General features: G+C 46.0%; 1 protein-coding gene across 2 annotated transcripts; it reads right to left on the bottom strand.

Annotated features, from left to right (window-relative positions):
• Positions 1–12,344: 12,344 nt before the first annotated feature.
• LOC129327163 (zinc finger protein with KRAB and SCAN domains 1-like) lies at positions 12,345–19,166 on the bottom strand. 2 transcript variants are annotated; one of them, XM_054975643.1, is made up of 4 exons: positions 19,086–19,166; positions 16,403–16,839; positions 14,908–15,034; positions 12,345–13,644 (listed from the first exon to the last, which is right to left on the bottom strand). In XM_054975643.1, exons 2-4 carry the CDS (start codon positions 16,799–16,801, stop codon positions 12,887–12,889), a joined length of 1,284 nt encoding a protein of 427 aa, XP_054831618.1. In that variant the 5' UTR covers positions 16,802–16,839; positions 19,086–19,166; the 3' UTR covers positions 12,345–12,886. The 2 variants fall into 2 exon arrangements, with proteins under 2 accessions (XP_054831618.1, XP_054831619.1); XM_054975644.1 differs by having other exon boundaries at positions 16,403–16,832; positions 19,086–19,158.
• Between the last annotated feature and the right edge of the window lie 1,396 nt (positions 19,167–20,562).

Here is a 20,562-nt window from a genome sequence, read left to right on the forward strand (position 1 = left end):
TAAGCTGTCTAGCTCAGTATTTTTAGAGTGGCTTTTCAGGGTCTGAAACAGAAGAAAGACCTGTTCCCCAGCCCCTGAGATTCTTCATGTGAAGATGCTGAAGACTGAATTTGGGCTAGTCCACAAGCAAAGCAGGAGGCCTGCCACTCAGCCACAGCCCTTCCCCTGACACTACAGCATGGCTTTGAAAAGAAAGGGTCCTGGAAATCTCCTCCTCTGTTCCCTTTTCTGGCCCAAAGTTCTTCACTTGCAGCCACAGGTGTACACACAAAACTGTTCAAGGAGCTCTTCTTCTGTGGAAGGAATGATCGATGCTCTGCTCTTGGAAAATAGCACAAATTTAGAAGCCTGCCCTGAGTTCAAGTTTACCCTCAGGGGAAATTCTCCCTCTTGCTTTTATCTGTTTAGCCTTTGCCACAGAATCTGTGTGTGCTAGAGGATTCTGGGAGCATGCTCAGTCCATATAGGGGCCAGGTATTCAGTCAGAACAGTTGCTTGGGGTGAGCAGACCGTGTGCCGCCTGCACATCGGGCTATGTGCCTGCAAGGACAGTTCTGTAATGGCGCAGTGGCTGTTTTTGAGAGAAACTTATCTACTTTTAACTGATCTTGTTGTTAAGGAGCTCCATGAGATGCTTTTGGGGAAGCTCCGGAGTTCCCTGGGATACAGACCACGGATACAGGACAATCCCTTCCCACCCTCTTGCCCTTCGCAGCAATGGATTTTATGTAAATCTTTCTCTGCCGCTTTTCTTGCCAGTGGGGAGCTCACCATTCTCCTCTCCTCCATTTTATCCTCAACAACAACCCTGTGAAGTAGGTTAGGCTGAGAGGGAGTTACTTGGCCCAAGATCACCAAGTGAGCTTCCTTGGCAGAGTCTCCCAGATTCTAGCCCCAAAATGCTAAGCAGCTTTCCAAAGAACAAAAGAAAGGCAGCCTTATTGTATTACCTGTTCCTTAACCAATTTTAAAGAATTTTTCTCTTTATTAGGAGCTCGGTGTTTTATAAGGAACAATCCTTTCCTAGAGCTGCCCATCTTGGTCTAATGCTATATACCCAATTGGCTGGGATGAGCAGTTAACTAAACACAGAAGTTCCACAAAATATACAGCATTAATTTACGTGTTTATTCAGAAGTAAGGTTCATTGCATGCAATGAGACTTACTCCTGAGTAAGTGTGAGAAGGATTGCAGGTTTTTTTCTGTCTCGGCTACAAATGTCTATAGCTGTCAACTTATTCAAGCTTTGATGGATGTTCTACAATTTAATCCCTGAATCATGAGATGAGCAATGGGATATTACCAGCCCTTTGGATTAAGGCCTTTTTGGATTAAGGGAAAGTCCACAGACCAAAAACTCTCCTTGTTAGACAGAAAGCTCAATGACCCCCCCCCTTCTCTTTTCAGGGGATGTTACAGGAACGTACCAAAAGTAAAATAGCCTCAGAAATATACAGTGCAATCTCCTAAGTACACTTCAGTAGTACTCTGAGGAGACCTACTTAGGATTGCACTCATAAGCACAGCCCCGCTGATTCCAACTGGCCCCAGCAATTTGATAAAGTCCCCATAACGCAGCTTTCTTATATCCAACCTCACAGTGCAAGATCGACAGTCTTTTTGTCTCCAGCTTGGCTCTGCAGGAGAGTTTTGGGGCTAACCAGGGTCAGAGATGCCAGTGCTTTCTGACCTACAGAAAATTAGGAGGTTCATAGAATCATAGGGTTGGAAGGGGTCTCTAGGGTCATCTAGTCCAACCCCCTGCACAATACAGGAAATTCACAAATACCTCCCCCAACCCCCAGCTACCCTTATTCCATGCCCAAAAGATGGGAGAACACTGTCAGGATCCCTAGCCAAACTGACCTGGGGAAAATTGCTACCTGACTCCAAGGTGGCGATCGGCCTTAACTTGGGCATGTAAGAAGGGGCCATGAGAACTAATCACTGATGTAACCCTTCCTGCCCTCCCTCTCATGATCTGCCTAGGTTCACAGAATCAGCATTGCTGTCAAGTTCAAACAGCCGAATTTCCCTTCCTCTCATTTTCTTTTTCTCCCCCTTTAACTGACTCTGAACAGACTTTGGTGTTCTACAAATGCGCATTCACAGTTGTTATTAAACTTTCAGGGTGGGGAATCTTTTTATTTTATTTATTTTACTTTATTTGTGTCCTGCCTTTTCCCCTGATGGGAACCTAAAGCAGCTTACATTATTCTGCACACCTCCATTTTCATCCTCACAACAACACTATGAGGTAGGTTGAGCTGAGAATGTGGGACTGGCCCAAGGTCACCCAGCAAGTTTTCACGGCAGAGTGGGGATTCGAACCTGGGTTTAGTAAATCCTGCTTCAGCCCTAGTCACTACACCACACAGCTAAATACCTAATTAACTTGTTCCTACATATCCAGCAAGATGGTGGTGGTCAAGATGTTTTGCTGCCAGCGGCTATTCTTGCCACTGCATAAACATTGCTGCTGCCCAGGAGCCAGAATTTCTTGTTCTCCTGGCCCTCTCTCCCCCGTCCTCTTTGAAAACAGTCACCCTTGCTCTACCGTGCTTCCCAAACTCTCTTGCACGATTCCTTCTCCTTGCAAGAGGTCAGCTATCATTTGGGTTGACCAGGAAACCCCACCAATTACCCTGTTCATTCAGGCAACTCAAATGGCGGCCAAACTTTTGTGAAGGGAAAGAATTTGGCAAGGGTTTGGGAAGCCTTTGGGTGTGTGTGGCCTGCCGTGTTGCTTTTAAAGAGGGGTAAGGGACAAATGGAAAGCAGAGTTTGCTGCACCCGCTCCAAGGTAGAGATGGCGATGGAGGTGACGGAAGGGTGGGATGAGATATAGCTACCCCCAAGAAACACCACCTGAGGTTATCTGAAAATGTCATCTCAGCTGATGCTTTTGGCGGGCAAGAACCTACTGACCCACCCTCCAGTCACCTCCTCTGCTGTGTAGGTTCCCTCACATGCAAGCCGTGTCCACCTCTGTTCACCTAATAGTAGAGCTGACCCTTGAAGAGAATCCTCCACATACATAAAATCTCTTCCCTTGTTTTTTGGTTGGCACTGGGCCACCAAGTTTGTAGTGAGAAGGAGTGAGCTAAGTACTGTTGATTTGGGACTTTATTCAGAATTGGTATCTCAGCATATTTATTTTCCTTATGTCACCTCACTGTTACATATTACATTCCAGGAGTAAAGGTGGGTGCTCATTCTCCGCTGAATGAGTTTATTCATGGAAAACAAGGTGCAGTTGCTGATTGAAGCTCTTCCCATGGCTTGAACATTCTTACAGTTTCTCTTATGTATGGGTTATTTTATGCATAAGAAGAAGAGAGCTACGAGTGAAACTTTTGTCACAGAGTGAGCCATTATATGGCCTTTCTGCTGCATGGGTTCTCTCATGTGCAGCAAGAGCCGAAAGCTGTTTATAGCTTTTCTCACAATCTAGACATTTATATGACTTTTCTCCTTGTGGGTTCTCTCATGCACCACGAGAACCAACCTCTTATTAAAACTCTTGCTGCAGTCTGAGCATCTGTATGATATTTCTCCGGTGTGAGTTCTCTCATGGACAATGAGAGCTGACTGCTTGCTGAAGCTCTTCCCACACTGTGAGCACTTGCGGGGTTTCTCCCTTCAGTGGGTTCTCTTATGCACAATTAGAGCTGATCGCTGCTTGAAGCATCTCCCACACTCTGGGCATTTGCAATAAGACTGGAGTGATGACAGCAGCTTTTGCCACAATCCAAGCACTTATAGGGTTTTTCTCCCGTATGCATTCTCTCGTGTACAATGAGATTGGATCATTGAATGAAGCTTTTTTTACAACATGTACATTTATATGACCTCTCACTTGGATGCGTTTGCTCATGTTCAGTAAGGGTTGATTTGTGAATACTGTTTCTCTCCTGGAGAGGTGCTTTCATGTGCTGGAAGATGACACTTTATTGATTTGTCACTTTCCTTAGCAGGGTACTCTGTGGTCTCTCATCAACTATCCACCATATGGGACAGCAAGAATTTTTCCATTCAGTCAATTTTTCACAAGGTTTAACTTCTCCAGAGCTTTGTAGATGGTTTCTCTCCATTTTACATGACTTTTCATCATCTCCTGGAACAGACAGGGAAATTTAAAGTGAGTTTTTCTGTACGTGAGGAAGAACACAGGAGTGTTTTATCAGCTTAAGTTGGTTTGTCAGCTGTGGCTGTTCCTGGAAACAACATACCTGGCCACCCAACATTACATTCAGGCTAGACTACTGCAACACACACTGTATGGGGCTGCCCTTGATGATGGTCTAGAAACTTCACTTGGTAAAAAATACAGTAGCTAGAATATGGACTGAAATCAGTGCTTTTCCTGCTGCACTGATCCCAATTCAAGAAGTTGGTTTGCTCTTTAAATCCCTAAAAAACTTTCATCCATAATTCCTGATGGACTATCTCAACCCATGTCAACCTGCTTCGGTTTTGGAAGAAAATCCAAAGCAGTAAATCATACAGAGTTGCAACATGAAGTTCCTCTACTGATAGATACATTGGGCTCTCAGGTGATATTAATTATTCTTTCTCATGGCACGTACTTGATAAAGACTGTCATAGAAATTTGAGAGCATACAGTAATGCAGGGGCAGGGAAGAATCCAAACACAAAACATTACCATGTGAGACATTTCTTTTTCATCCTCTTGTTTGATGAGTGTTCCCTGACAGATGTCTATCTCTGTGGAGGGGAAGTCATAAGCCTCTTCCTGGAATGACCCCAGCACCTAAGAAAATAAGAATCCTGGTGGATCAGACCGTTCCACAAAGGAGGGTAGGAAACCTGGAATGAGGACGGTAAAATGGCAGAATCCTGAAACCAGATGCCACCTAATTATGTACGTAAAGTTTTGTAAACTATTTACGCCCTGTTCTTGTAACCCAAATGGATCGTGCAAAATTAACTTCAAAGCAATATTAAAAAGAATAACAGAAAAAAATAACCACCACCAATTAAATAGAGAAGTTAATTAAAAAAAAATTCATTCACCAAAAATTCAGCTTCAACACATGAACAACAGCCAGACAGCAACTATTCTAAAAAAAAGTGAAATAAAACTGCATTTACTAGATGCCTAAATGCTAAGAAAAAGGAAGCCCAAGATGCTCCTTTATTTGGATAGTCACACTCTGCTTTTCTCCCCAATGGGGACTCAAAGCAGCTTACAACTTTGTTCTCCCCGTCCTCTGTTTTATCTTCACAACGATCCTGTGAGGCAGGCTAGGCTGAGAGAGCATGGCTGGCTCAAGGTCACCCAGCGAGCTTCCATGGCAGAGTGGCGATTCGAACCTGGGTCTTCTGGATCTTAGGCCGACACTATAATTACTACTCTACACAGAGATGCAGAATATAAAAATTAACAATGAACTACTGACTCCTTTTCATTTTCCAAACAACCTGTTGTTCTGGTTCCTTACAATAAGACAAGAAAAGATTTTGCTTCACAGAACACACCCTCTTTGCTTCCTAGAACCAGTGTATCCATGTCCCTCACTGGCTCTTCTGCCCCTTCAGTAGGAAATCTTCAGCCATGGCCACTGCCTGGCTGCAGGTCTTGGGCCCCCCTTCTCTGACCCAATTCTGCATCTTCTGAGGCAGGATGGCCAAGAACCGTTCCAAAGTCACCAACTCCAGGATCTGCTCCTTCGTGTGTGTCTCTGGCTTCAGCCAGTGATGGCAAAGATCCCAGAGTTGGCTGCAAGTCTGTCAAGGCCCCTCAGCCTTCTGGTAGCAGAACTGCCTCAGGCTTTGGCGTTTCACATCCAAACTGATGGTGTCCTCATCTGAGGTCTCTTCCTTCACTTTCCTGTTGTCCACCTTATCTTTGGCTAACCAGTTGGCATTGTGTGGTCAGTCCTTTCTGCTCTGATCCAGGAGTTGGGACAAAATCTCTCCTCCAAACTGGCGACTGTGATCAGCCATCATTTTGTGGGGCAGAAAACCCTTGACCTCTTCAATTGCCACATAGTAAGTGGACTGCACAGTCTTCACGAACGGCTGCCACCAGCCTCCCACCATTCCTTTAGCCCTTCTGGTGGCTCCCGCTTAATTTCTTCTGAGGCAGCTCTTTCTCCAGGCTCACCAAAAGTATGGGTCCAAAGGGCCTGAGGGCTGCCTGGTTCTGGACCAGCAGGTTCTTCCTGTTTTTTAGCACAGCATGAAATTGGAGACCCAGACCTGGCATATCTCTATCCTTGGCAGCCATTTTTTTATAGGGAATGTGGTAGCGGTGGTGTAAATGGTGAGGGGCTAAAGAAAAAATAGATTTTTAAAAATAGTCAAAATAAGAATCATTAAAAATAATCTAAGATCACTAAAAAAATTGAACACAATGTTGGTTGCTATCTTAAAGGCCCAGGGAAAACACAGAAGCAATCTATAAATTCCTTACTTAATCCACCTGAATTTAGCACTTTCCCCAAGAAGGGAGGCAAGGGAGGGTAAATGTTCTACAGAAGGCTTCTCAATCAAAAAAGAAAATATATAAGTCCAGTTGGTTCTCTTAGACCTTTGCTGGACTTTTCTGTATTTGAATCTCCTTGGGAAAATTCCAAACACCCACTTCATTTGTGGCTGTTTTCCACCTCTTTGTGGGAATATTTAAGGCCCATGAAAGCTGACCAGAAGTGTGGGGGATACAAAAGAACTCCTGCTATGCTGCACAGCCCACTTGCCACTTTGGGCCAAGCTACACATGACGAATGACACTTGAACGGCAAGTGGATTGAGTGGAGGGCAAGTGAACAGGGAGAAATACACTTGCCGTTCAAGTGTCATTCGTCATGTGTAGCTTGGCCCATAGATTCCTTCAGAGTGTTAATTGCTGGGAGAGCGGAAAGACTTGTGTGCATTTGCCTTGCACTGAACTCCACAAGGAGAAGCAGAGATGGGGGAGCACTCTGTGCTGAGAAAATGAGCCGACTGAAACTAAACAAGCACCCAGTGTGTGTACCCACACTGTATGTATTGTATTTTTCTGAAGGGAGGAAGGTCGCTTCCTCCCCCTTCATAAGGACTCCTTTGCATATTCATCCATGTGTTTGCACATGCGCACACCCAGATAACCTGACTTGGCACAAGGCAAGAAAACTTTTACACTTGAATTCTGGCTTTTTAAGAAACTGACCCTCAGAATACAGTTTGGAATAAAAGCTACTGGGACCGGTGCAGGAGATCGAGAAAGAGAGTGAGAGGGGAGGAGATTTGTGCTAAGCAGAGGCCCCCTGCAGATTTAGTTCCCTGGTACCTCTAAGGATCCCAGAGCTCTGAAAAGACCGTTCTCTGCCTGAGCTCAGAGTGGAATAAATACTAAGCCAGCCAGACCAGCTGACTTAATACAAAGGCAGGCTGCATACTTGCCACCTGCTTCTCCAAAAGGCGGGTGAGCTGGCATTAGGACCTGGGCTCAGTTCTCCATCACCCCCACTTAAAAGGATCACTGGAGCTGGGAAAGACCTCTGAAACCCTAGAGAGCCAGGGCTAGTCAAAAAACACAGCCTGGATCAAAGGATCGGATTCAGTAGTCCTCTTCACCAGCTGTAGGGTTGCCAACTTCTGACTGGGAAATTCCTGGAGGTTTGGGGGTAAAGCCTAGGGAGGGCAGGGTTGGGGGGTGTTAGTGCCATAAAGTTACCCACTGAAGGGGAGTTCTCTAGGGGGAACTGATGGAGGTCAGTTATTCTGAGAGGTTGGCAACCCTAGCAGTGAACATACACAATTTGTATGCATACTTGATATCTCTTGATAACGCATCAATTCTCCTGTTACGTTCAAATATGTTCAGCTGAACATGTGTTTTAGAGCCACATTTACCCAGGTTCCTGGTTCTTCCTAGGGAGGCCAAATAGCCTGGATTCACCCAAGCTCATCTGAGTCTGGGGGCTAAGAAGGGTCAGGCATGTTCAGGTCTTGGATGTGAGCCCACCCAATAAGGCTGGGGTTGCTATGCAGGGGAAGGCAATAGTGAATGGTGAACCACCTGGAAGATGGGGTTGCCATGAGCCAGTTGCAACTCAATGGCTGTTCTTCTTGGCTCTTCCTTACTAACAGGTATACACACAGACACGTCAAGAGTACGTACATGAGGCCACGACGAGATGCAAAGAGGGCTACTTTAAAGCAGCACCCTATGTTTTATGCAGAGTTGCCAACTTCTGATTGGGGAATTCCTGGAGATTTGGGGGTGGAACCTAGAGAGGGCAGGCTTGGGGGCGGGGGGTGGGTTTAATGCCATAGACTCCACCTGCTGAAGCTGTCATTTTCTCATTTTCTCCAGGGGGAACTGATCTCTGCAGTCTGGAGGTCAGTTATTCTGGGAACTCTCCAGCCTACTTTTATGCTGTTTCAGAGGTCACACACCTCTCTGGCACGCACGAGGTCGCAGGTTCAGTCCCCGGCCACCTCCTGCTCCAGGGTGGCCTTTTGCCTGCCCTGAGCCCCTGGACTGCTGCTGCCAGCCAGTTAGATCTGTGCCCTCCCACTTCTCCACAGCTTGCTTTTTTAATATACTCACCTGATCTCTCACCTTGCAAGCTGCAGGGGGATCCTGATGTGCGCCTGGGAAATTCAAACACGGCTTCCTCACGGGAAGGGCAGAGCATCCTCCCTTCGCAATAAACCTCCAAGGCCTGTCTAGGAATCGATGTAACTCTTAATTTAGCACCTTGTCTATAATAAGCTGGAGAAACAATTCCCACCAAGTGGACCAAAGCCCAGTTCTTGTGTTAACTGCTTCAAAGTACAGCTGAGTTTTGTAAATGTAAGAAAATTCCCTAATGTACCCTCTCCAACTTTCCTGAGTTGCAGTGCACCAAATGGGACCCCCCCACCCCCACATCACATGTCACCATAAAAGTATCTGTTACTTCCTTTGAGCCATGAAGCAGAAGTTGGTTTCCAGTTCCTTATTCGCATTTCCGAGTTTCTTATTCGGAGAGCAAAACACAAATATTGGGGGAACACGAAAAGCACTGTACCCCAAAATAGAGACTGTAGGACATATCATACACCTCCATATTCAGTGGACTCGGCCCAGATACTGGGTCCTCCTACAAGGCCCAGTTCTTGAGTTAACAGCTTCAATGTAGGGGGTCATCCAAAGATTGTTTGGGGGTACAGAGGGCTTGTATCTCTTTCAGTTCCTTATTCACAGCTGTTCCCAACACTAGCTTCTGGGAGGCAGCCCAAACAGGAGGGCGTAGCTCCAGAACCAACGTTTGGATTGGCACCAGCATACGTCTAGATGTAGGGGACAGTCTAGTGAGTGGAGGGCTGTGTGATCTGGGGTTATCCAAAGATTGTTTCGGGATACAGAGGGCTTGTATCCCTTGCTCTACTTGGAATCTATTTTTGAGGAACTTTTTTTTTTGAGGAACCCCACAGGCCAATGGCTAAGAGGCAGAGCAGGAATCTCTCAGCACTGCCTCTGAGACCAACCTCCAGATAGGACTCCATTTAGCACTTTAATAGCTTAACCCCTTCAGAGCAATTAGCTGGTGTCTCTAGCTATGCGAGTCCAATGAAACTAAGACTGCAGCTTAAATGCCTTTACTAGAGAATAAATTCTACTGAACATGTTTGGGTTGACTTCAAAATAGATAAGCACAAGTCATATCTGCTGTAAGAGGTTGAGCTACACATGAGCAAGTCTGCATTTCAAATGGGGACTCTGCCACAAAGTTTGGCCTCTATCTGCAACATGGGATGACAGTAATGGCCTACCTTATATGATTGTTGTAAAGGTTAGGAAAATGCCTGTGACGCAGTCCACTAGAGTGCAGCAAAAATATTGTTTGTTATTCTATAAATGACATGGATATTATATAATTTAGGATTCTTCTTTTGTTTTTGTTTTTTTGACCACTCTGGCAAGGACGATTACTGCCTCCAGGTGAGTAGGCTCATCAGGTGCAACATGAAACACACACACACACACCCTTACTAACTGCCTTCAGTGATTTTTGTAATCCTAGGCATTACTCTTAGGCTTAGAATATACAATTACATAAATTAAACCTCTCATTTAGAGCTAAAAATTGTATATGCTACTTTAGTGCAAAAAAAAAGAGACTTATGTGGCCTCAGGCAAGCCACAAATTCTCTCAGTATTAAAGCAATGCCCCTGACTGTGTCTGAAATAGGAGAAGAATACCGTCCTACTTTACAGGGCTGTTGTGAGAATCACTGAAACAATGCAGGCGAACCTTTTACATTTACACCAATGCTCCCAATTCTCTTTTCTTACAATGGGGAAATGAAAACACACTTTATTTAAATATTAACTACAGAGGGCTTTAAAAGAATATTAGATGGTATACAGTGTTAAAAAGAGGGCTTCTTGGGCTTACAATCTAAAAATAGGTTACATTGCTAGGAAATTGTGAAGAGCTGTTTTGCAATGGACTGTCCAATGTAGATGGGCTAAGCTGGCAGAAAGTTTCCTTAGCTTCTCATTCCAATCATTTGTTCTGTCTGTGTTTTGCCATTTTAGGTTGAGGAGGTAAAAAAAAGAACGTTGATGAATTTTTCAGGAACCTACCAACATTATAAATAAAACATCCAGCAGAACAATTAAGACATCGTGCCAAAACCGTGGTTAAAGCTTAGAGCAATGTCTGAATTGGGAAACCAGGCTGTGCAACTGGCCCACAACTCAAATCAGAAACTATAGGTACAAGTTGCTTTGCAAATTTTGATGTGGTGTAATGACTGAAGCTGCAAGCCACATTTTATGATCAACCACCTAAGTAGAATTGGAAACTGGAGTATGGTTTGCAAACTACAGTTTGTGTTATTTAGACATGATGACTAAAGTAGCAAACTTTGGTTTGGTACTGGCTGGGAAACTAGAATTAGAAACGGGGGTTTGAAGTGGGTTTCCAAAACATGGTTAATGGTTGCCTCAATGGATGGATCTGCAAATCACAGTTACAGCTGTTGCTTCAGCTCTGAAAAATGCCTGCACCATCAAACCAGGAATGCTGAGCAGCCCCTATGTTTGGAAGGTCAACACCATGGTTTGGATTCTGAACCATGTTTAGTGCAAACTTTGATTTAGCACAATGTCTGAACAGAACCAGTGAGATTTTTGACCCCTTTTCTTTCTTCAAAGTAGGAAACTTCCCTCCTTCCTGATACATCACGAAGAGACTGTCAAGCTCTCTTCAGTTTCAGAAGTGGTCTACCACATGGCAGGGAATGGCTGCTGTTCAAGAAACATTAGCACACAGCCTCCTGGGTCACATGAAAATCGACCAGAGATTCTCCAGCTTCAGGCCAAAATCCACTTTGTCAGTGAAGTGATCCCCACAAACTGAGCATGCATGCTCTCTCTCAGGGCTGGTATGCACATTAAGTAGTGGCATATGTGGGTTTGCCACAGGACAAGAACTCACAAGTGTATCTACTCACTCCTGGCGAGCTCATCTTTCAAACCTGATGAGTGCCCATCATGGTAGATGGGAAGAGCTCCCGCCCTTCTTCTGAACCTGGAAAAAGGTGGGAAGTAGAGACGGGCACAAACTGAAATACGAACCAAAGTTCAGCATGAACTGGGTTGGTTTGTGGTTTGTGAACCAGCGGTTCATTGGCGCCCATTTCTGACGAACCACCACGAACTTTAGGGGGGGTTGTTTGGTTTGTTTTTCGGTTCATCAGTGCAGACAGCCTGACACTGATCAATCAGTTTCCTAGGCAATGGGGGGGATGGACTTTCTGCAGACCTTCTGCTGACCTGGAAGTGATGTTTTGCTGACCTAGAAGTGATGTTTTCACAAACCAACTGAACTGGTTTGTAAACCGAGGCAAGTTCATGAAAGTTCGTGGTTCGTGAAACACGATGAACTTCCCATCTCTAGTGGAAAGTCTTGACACTACACCAAGCCTTGCAGATGCCTCAAAAGCAGCACAATCTTGCTTCTTTCTCTTAGCATCTCTTGAGTTTCCATGTGAGTCTAAGGAGAACCTTGTGCCTTTCTCCTGTTCAGCTTGGGAGGCTTGGATCTCGCCCCTGTAGTTAGGATGGGCCTTAAAGGCACTCAGAGAGCCTCCCGTGTTCAGCAGGACAATACCCAATCCCTTCCACTACTCTTGGACCACAGCAAATTTGGGCTTGATTCCCATGGTGAACCAAAATCTGTGGTTCCCCTGCTACAGAGCGTGCAAAGAGATTTGCAAGATTCGAGTCTAGCAGCACCCAAAGACGAACAAGATTCCAGGTTATCAGCTTTTGAGAGTCATCATTGTTTATTACGGTCATAAGACCAGCATACAAATTATACAAAGAGAAAATACCATTAAAAGATTTAAAAAGTCAGTTTAAGAGCTTTTCAAATGCAACTCCTGTAGTTTAAGAATTAAAGCACAGAATTCACCAGGTATCTGAAGTAGGGAGATCTGACTCTCAAAAGATTACCTTGAAAATCTTATTGGTCTTTCAGGCGCTACTGGACTCGAATCTTGATGTTCTGGTACAGACCAACACAGATACCTACCAGAAATTATCTGCAAAAAGATCTGTTGCCAGCCTTGGCTCTTTGATGTGAATTACATCTACAATACAATGGTTAACCTCACTCATCAATGAATTTTGGGGTATCATTTCAAAAATATGTTAGGTTTTTAAAAAGTACTGTGTGAAGGCGGCCTTTCAGTTTGGGGCTCTTTTATGTCTGTTCAGACTTGCACTTTAGGCCTAAAGCTGTAAGTCTTCCACTTTCCACCTTTATGTCCAATTCAGTTCCCCCCCCCACAGGCTTCATTCATTATTTTTCCTAATTCCTCTCTGAAATACATATAATTGTGAATGCAAACAGGATATCCCTGGGCTCCACTGCCCTTCTACAGCCAGTCTGTGCACTGGAAAGCCTTCTCTCTCGTGTGCAGCTTTTGGTGCGTCACAAGGATGTCCCTCCTGCCAAAGCTCTTCCCACAAACCAGGCATTTGAAAGGCTTCTCTCCGGTGTGGGCTCGCTCGTGAATGACCAGACATGTCCGCTGGCTGAAGCTCTTCCCACACTCAGAGCACTTGTACGGCTTCTCGCCTGTGTGCGTCCGCCGATGGGTAACTAGGAACTGCTTCCTGCTGAAGCTCCGCCCACAGTCCGAGCAGATGTACGGCTTCTCCCCCGTGTGGGTTCTTTCATGTTTAATGAGGTCTGATTTAGAAATGAAGCCTTTCCCACAGTGGGAACATATGTAGGGCTTCTCCCCCGTGTGGATCCGCTCGTGCTTAATGATGTACGACTTCCGGCTGAAACTCTTCCCGCAGTACGAGCATGAATAGGGTCTCTCGCCTGTGTGGGATCTCTGGTGCTCAATGAGCTCGGACCGCCATACAAAGCCTTTCCCACATTCAGGGCATTTTTTCAAGCGTTCATCTTGGATTCTTGGCTGCACTGTTACCCCTTTGGCTTGTTGGTAACCCTGTGGGGCACAAACCATTTTTTCCTTCTCAGGACAGCCCCCCTGTTGGCTCTTGGAGGCTTCCTCCCGATCAGGGTTGCGGGAATTGTTCTGTCCCGTTCTTCCCAACAATGTCCCTTGGGGTCCTAGTTCTCCTGAATTTTCTGGCTCCTCTCCATATGCTCTTTCATCACCTGTCCCAAAGGAAACCAAAAAATGAATCACATGTACCTATGAAGCTGCACCAGATCATCTGTCCTTCTTGACTAACATGTTCTACGCTGACTGCAGCGGCTCCCCAGCAAGAGTTAGGTAAATTAGGTAAGTTTTGCCTATTCAGCCAAATGAAGTAGTAATAGAGAGGCAGAGGGCTGAAGTGGCAACATAGACTGCACTGCTTTGGACTGGAAACAGGGAAGCCAGCATCCACCTCAAAGGGTGAGGATTCCCCAATAAATTAAGGTGACTCCACCTCCCTAGCTACAAGGTCTGCTGCGGGACAAACAACCCTGGTAGACCGAACTGCAATACCTCCTCCTTGGCCCAACCATATCTCAGCAATGCTAGCCACATTGGCTAGTTCCTCCAGGTTAAAATCCTGGATCACAGCTATCCCCAACCTGGTGTTCAGGAGCTGAATCTTTTGGCCCTGCAGCAAGTTGACCTGAGACCCAGAGTCTTCAAGGCTGACAATAGGCTTAGAAGAGTCCTCAGCTGTCCTGAAACTCTTTTCCTTAACTGATTACAGCCTGTTTTCACCATCATACCTCCCTCAGCTTATGAATATACTGATCGCGCCAGTTCTTCCCACTCCCTTACTTCCCACAAAATCCCCCCCCACACACACACAACAGATCAACTATTAAATCTTTTAAAAATCACATTCACAGTGAATGGATATTTGGGGGGCAATCCGAGAAATCAAACCATAAGACATTCCAGGTGGCCACCTTAAAAAAAAGTAAGTGGGGTGCCACCACAGAAAAGGCCCTTCCCCTTCTTACTTTCATTGGTGGGGTCACACAGAAGAGGGCCTGAACTGCAGACTTTGTTGGACTGGCATGTTATTTTCCTTAGGGATTCTGGTTCTGGATTGTTTCAGGACCACTTTAAAAGTGGTCACTTGAAAAATGAGAAGTACCTCTACACTGTAAAAATATGAAACCCTTTCCCACACACCTGCAGTGTGAAGTAGTGCAGCACATCTGTCCCCTCGGAATTCTACCACCTCAATCTGCAGTATATAGAGAGCAGGACATAGACAGGTTCCAAGTGAATCTCCCTGGCAGCTGAAATACCAGAGCTGTGCACTATCCTTTAAAAATTCCAGAAAGATGCTGAAGCATCTGGGGGATGATAACAGTCCACAAGCATCAGACATTTGGCTTTCTAACACCAAGGGCAAATTTCTTGTACGAATTTCCAAGCAGTCTGTAAATCAAGCCAATGGTCCTTACCTAGCGATGCTGAGTCTCCGTCCTCCTCCTCTTTGATCTCCCCCAAGATCACCCTCTGCCAGGTGTCCGATGGAACCTCCTCAGCCTCAGGGAAATTAACCACTTCCTCTTTGAATGACCTCAAAGCCTGAAAAATAGCAGCAGTTTGAGACCCTATAAAGAGATGGCACAAGGATGAGACCCAAAATTACATGGATGAGGGGGTAGGATTCTGCCTCCCCCCCACAAGTCCCATTTACTTCAAAAAGCCCTGACCCCCTACAGCCAATCCCGTTGCCATCCACAAGGCCAAAAATGCCACGAGACATTTAGAGACAGACCTAGCAGGAAAGCAAAGTGCTTCTTCCTGGTCACCTGAACGATAACGGGAACTGAGAGAGACACTGGGGGCAAAGGTCACGGCCACAACTTCACTGGGCTTGCTGCACAGATCAGGGTATAATCCACATTACTTTGCTTTATTTCTTTTTGTAATCATCCAGTATAAATACCACAGAACCCAGTGATTTCCACTCCTTTCTATTACAATTTTATTTTTTATTTTATTATTATTTTTTTACTATTACAATTTTATCATGCCCTTCCCCCCAGAAGTCCAGGTGGGCATACATGGGCCTCTCCTCATCTATTTTACCCCAAGAACTTATTTATTTTATTTATTTACATTATTTATAGTCCACCATTCTCACTGAGACTTAAGGAGAGTTACGCAGTATAAATCCACTCAACAGGACATTCAGTAAACAGTGCAATAGGATTTGGATTGCAGAAATCTGAAAACAGAGCTGAAATGAAGCATAAGCATTTAAATATGACATGTTAAACAATGCAAAAGTTACATAGTTGGGAGCATACGTACAGCAACAGACAATACACAATAGTACAGCCCACAGTCCCTATCCCTTTTCCAAAGCGGTTAGGCTGAGACAAAGAGAATGGTCCAAGGTCTCCTAGTGAGCTCCATGGCAAGTAGGATCTGAACCTGGGTCTCCCCAGTCTAATAACCATTACCAGGACCATCCAAACTACTAGGCAAACCTAGGGCACTTTTGAGGGGTGCTAAAAAGCAAGAGGACCCTCCTCTTTCCTGTGTGCCTTGCTCCTGGGAGCCCAAAGGGAGCCACTGCCCACCCTTCTTTTTCTTCTCTAGCCCTGCCCAAATGCCAGCTGTCTTTGCCACCACCCAACAGCCCAGCTGGGAGAGCTCCGTGGCACAGGGCTACTGCAGTTAGAGCTGGTGGGAAGAAGCAGCCACTAATAAAATAAAGAAAACTAGCATATCAGGGTTTGTCCTAACTTCTCCTTGACATGTTAGATTTCTGCATGCAAGGAATCCCCCCCCCCCCGCTTGAGGATCATACAACATCCCATCTGAAGGATCAACATTCCGGAAAAGCCACTCTGCTCCACACTGCTGAATTGATAAACCGGCCCCACCATGACCGCTTCGCGTTTCTTGCACGTGTTCCAAAACAGCGGCATCGAATGCTCTCACCTGCCCATCCAGCCTTTCCTCCTCCCGCTGCCGCAGCAGGAACTCTTCCACCAGGGCCACCGCCTGGGAACAGTTCTCAGGGTCAACGTCTCGGATCCAGCACTGGACCTCTGGCGGCAGGATGGCCAAGAACTGCTCCAGGACCACCAGTTCGAGCATCTGCTCCTTGGTGTGTCTCTCTGGCTTCAGCCATAGATGGCAGAGTTCCCAGAGCTGGTTGCAAACCTCCCGGGGCCCCTCGGCCTCCTGGTAGCAAAACTGCCGGAAGTGTTGGCGTTGCATCTCCGAGCCAGTCCCCTCTTCATCCAGGACCTCCTCCTTCACTTTCACACACTCGACACCATCCTCACTGTTGGTCAGTTGCGTTTCTCTGCACAGGTCTGGCAGAGGATGGGCCATCCTCTCTCCTCAGGGACGCTCAGTCAGATTGCTAGAATCTCAAAGGAGAACAGAAAAATCTTAAGATTCATCCCTGGCCATGGGCCACAGCAGATTCTCCTTTCTGACTGAACGTAAGAAGAGTCTTGCTGGATTTGACCAGTGGTCCATCTAGCCCAGCATACTGGGCCACCAACCAGTTGCCCTAGAGGACCAACAACAGGGCATAGCGGCTGAGGCCTTCCCTTAACGCTGCCCCCTAACGCTGGGATTCAAAGGCTGACTACCTTTGATTACGGGAGTTCCCTTAACTCTCCGTAGCCATTGATTGACCCTTCCTCCATGAACCTGTCTCAACCGCTTTTCAAGCCATCTATGCTCATGGCCATCACTGTGTTAACTGGCAGATAATTCTACAATTTAATTATTTGTTGAGTCAAGAAGCGGTGATGGGAACTCCATTTTCTCTGCTAGCTTTCTACATGCATGGGGTTTTCAACTAGTGACCTTGAGCCAGTCACACGCACATCAGCCTACCTATTTCACAGAGTTGTTATGAAGATCAAACCGAGAAGGGGAGAAAGTATTAAGCCACTCTGGATCCCAGTTGGGGAAACAAGTGGGGATTGTTTTCAGTATTTTTTTCTTTTTACAAATCTATTAAGTTTTTTTTTTAAAGTAAGACTTCATAATAAATACCTACGATCAGCTAGAAATTTGACAAAATGGGGAGGGGGGGGAAGGAATCTGTTTCTGTATGTTATAACACTGCAATAATTATAAACAAAACTGTAGAAGGATCCCAGAAACTTGTAAGATGAGATATGTGCCATCAAGTCACAACTGATTTATGGCAAACCCAGCAAGGGGCTTCCAAGGCAAGTGAGAAGTGGAGAGGGGTTGCCATTGCCTTCCCCTGTAGAGGCTTCCTTGGGAGTGCATAGGGTTGCCAGCTTCCAGGTGGTGGCTGGAGATCTCCTGGAATTAAAACTGATCTTCAGGCAGCAGACATCAGTTCCCCTGGAGAAATTGGCTGCTTTGGAAGGTGAATTCTATGGCAATATACCCTGCTGAGCTCCCTTCCCTTCCCTCCCCAAACCCTACCCTCTCCAGGCTCCACTCCCCAAATCTCCAGGAATGTCCCAACCTGGAGCTGGCAACTCTAGCCCATCCAAGTACCGACCCTGCTTAGCTTCCGAGATCCGACAAGACTGGTCTATACCATGTCAGCTTCCCATATGGTAAGAAGAGATATCACATAGCAAAGGATTATTTGGAGTGAGGATTCCAAAAAGTCTTTACAAACCAAGGTCTTTACAATCCACATGATGCACTTTTAAAAAAAAATTTTTTTTGAGCTCTGGAGTGTTTCTATCATAAGTCATCTTGTACATATGAGATCCCTTAACTAGTGATGTCAGGGACTGAACTTGGGGCGTTCAGCATAAAGAGCCTTTGCTCTGTTACCAAGCCACAGTCTTTCCCTGTATCCATATGAATACAATACAGAATTTTACCAACAGGAGATACCGGGGATTGAACTTGGGGCCTTCTGTAATGCAAAACAAAGGGTCTTCCACTGAACCACAGGCCTTCCCCATATTACTTGAGTATATGAAGCTACCCGATACTGAAGCAAACCACCGATTTGCCCACCTCGATGTTGACAACTTTGGCTCGCAGTGCCTCCAGGCAGAGAAAGGGCTCACCAACACTTGAGATCTTTCAACAGGACATTTGGGGGGGGGGGCTGAGCCTGGGACTTCTTGCCTGCAAAGCAGATATTCTACCACTAAACACACATGGCACTGGCTTGCAGTAAGTCACACCACTGGTCTATTAAGGTCAGCATTGTCTGCTCTGACCGGCAGCGGCTCTTTGGGGTCTCAGGCAGACCTGAGATCCTTTAAGACGCCAGGGATTCTGCATGCAAAGCAGGTCCCCTAGCGCTGATGTTTTGCTATAAGTATGAACGTAGAGAACTGCCTCTAACCCGTGAGCGCTGTTTTTTGGGTGAGGAAAATTTCTCTCCCATACCCATCCATTTTCTGAACCAACATCATATCCCCACTAAAAAAGGATCTTCTTCCTTCTTCAGAGGCGCCTTCCTGCTTCTTTTTGAAAACTGGGTGCAGGATCCAGGCCCAAAGATGTCCAAGTTTTCTGCCTCCCCCCTGCACGACAGGCATAAATCCAAATGGTGAAGATTTCACCCGCAGTTCTCTTCCCAGCAGAAGAGCCTCACCAGTTGCACTGTAACCCGCCCAGCGCCTCTTAAGGGCACAGCCACCCCCTTTAAACTCACCGGGCTCCTTCCCAGGATTCCCCCCGAAAAAGGCCCTTCTAGCCTCTGATTCTGCGCGTGGGAAAATTCAAAGGCCACTTTCCCACGGGAACCGGAAGTGGCTCCCCCACCCCCCTCGCTCCCCAGCATTCTTTTTTCCGGCAATAGCTGTTTTCCGGTCTTTGATGGGACTCCGCGCGAACTCACTCGCCTTAACTCTTTAGCGCGCCCTCTCCTGTAGTTCTTGCAGCCAAGACCGGACAGAAGGGGGGAGAGGAGGTGTTTTGGCAACAGGGAATAGGTCCGGGGCAAACTTCGGCATAAGGGCAGGTTTTGCTTTAATGCAGACCGCCTAGAGTCAGTGGTAAAGCCCCTGCTTTGTACGCAGAAGGTCCCCGGTTCGGTCCCCAGCATCTGCAGTTACTAAGTTCTCTTTGTCAGTTCTCTTTGTCAGATGCAGCTGGCAGGGAGAGCTGTGGTTATCGAGGGCTTATACTACATAGGAATTGTATACCTTCACTGCGGCAAACTGACTCCACACCAAAAGGAGATGTTTACATTTACAAGCAAAGGAATGTTTTGATTGCCTTCACACTAATTGCTTTTGTCTTCTTGTGATATATGTCCTGTTCTTTCCCCTCCCCTCCTCTTCTGTATTTGACCAGTTCGGATCAGGCATCTGATGAAGAGAACTTGATTCTCGAAAGCTTATGCTACAATAAAATAAAATTGGTTAGTCTTAAAGGTGCTACTGGACTCTTTTTGATTTTGCTACTACAGACTAACACGGCTAACTCCTCTGCAGTTACTAAGAGCTCTGAAGAAGCTGCGGCCTTGGGAAAGGCATTTCTCTGCCTGAGGTCCTGGAGAGCTGCTGCCGTCACAGCAGGCAATACTTAGCTAACGGGATGGCTTGAAACAAGGTAATTCCTGAAGGAAAACCGTGTATGTCTACTGCAGAAGCCCGGTGGCACCTTAAGGACCAGCAATATCTACTTATATCGATATTGTAAGAGGTACCTTGGTATAATTGGAGCCAATGTTTGGCAATGCAGAAGGTCGCAGATGCAATCTCTTATTAAAGAACTGCAGGTCTGAGGACAGACCTGGGAGAACCGCTGTCAGTAAGAAAGGAAAGATACTGGGCTACCAAGCTTCTGATCCATAAGGTAGCAGAGACTTATAACTGGCATGTCCAGTTAAGAGAACTTCAGGCAGCAGGGCTGGAAAAAGATTCTCTGCTGCTGAACTAGATGGAGCAATATACAGCAGAGCTCTCAGGGTCCCATGGCTCAGTGGTGAGAATGCCTGTTTTGCATGTGGAAGGTCTTGAGTTCAAGTCACCAGTGTTTCCAGTTAAAGGATCTCAGGCTGCAGGTGCTTGCAAAGACCCTTCTGAAATAGAGACCCTGAAGAGCCACTGCCAGTTAGAGGGGACAATAATGAGCTAGAGGAACCAAGGGTCTGACTCGGCATAAGGTAGCATCATATATGTTGC

Source organism: Eublepharis macularius, chromosome 4, assembly GCF_028583425.1.
Source record: "Eublepharis macularius isolate TG4126 chromosome 4, MPM_Emac_v1.0, whole genome shotgun sequence".
NCBI lineage: Eukaryota > Metazoa > Chordata > Lepidosauria > Squamata > Eublepharidae > Eublepharis > Eublepharis macularius.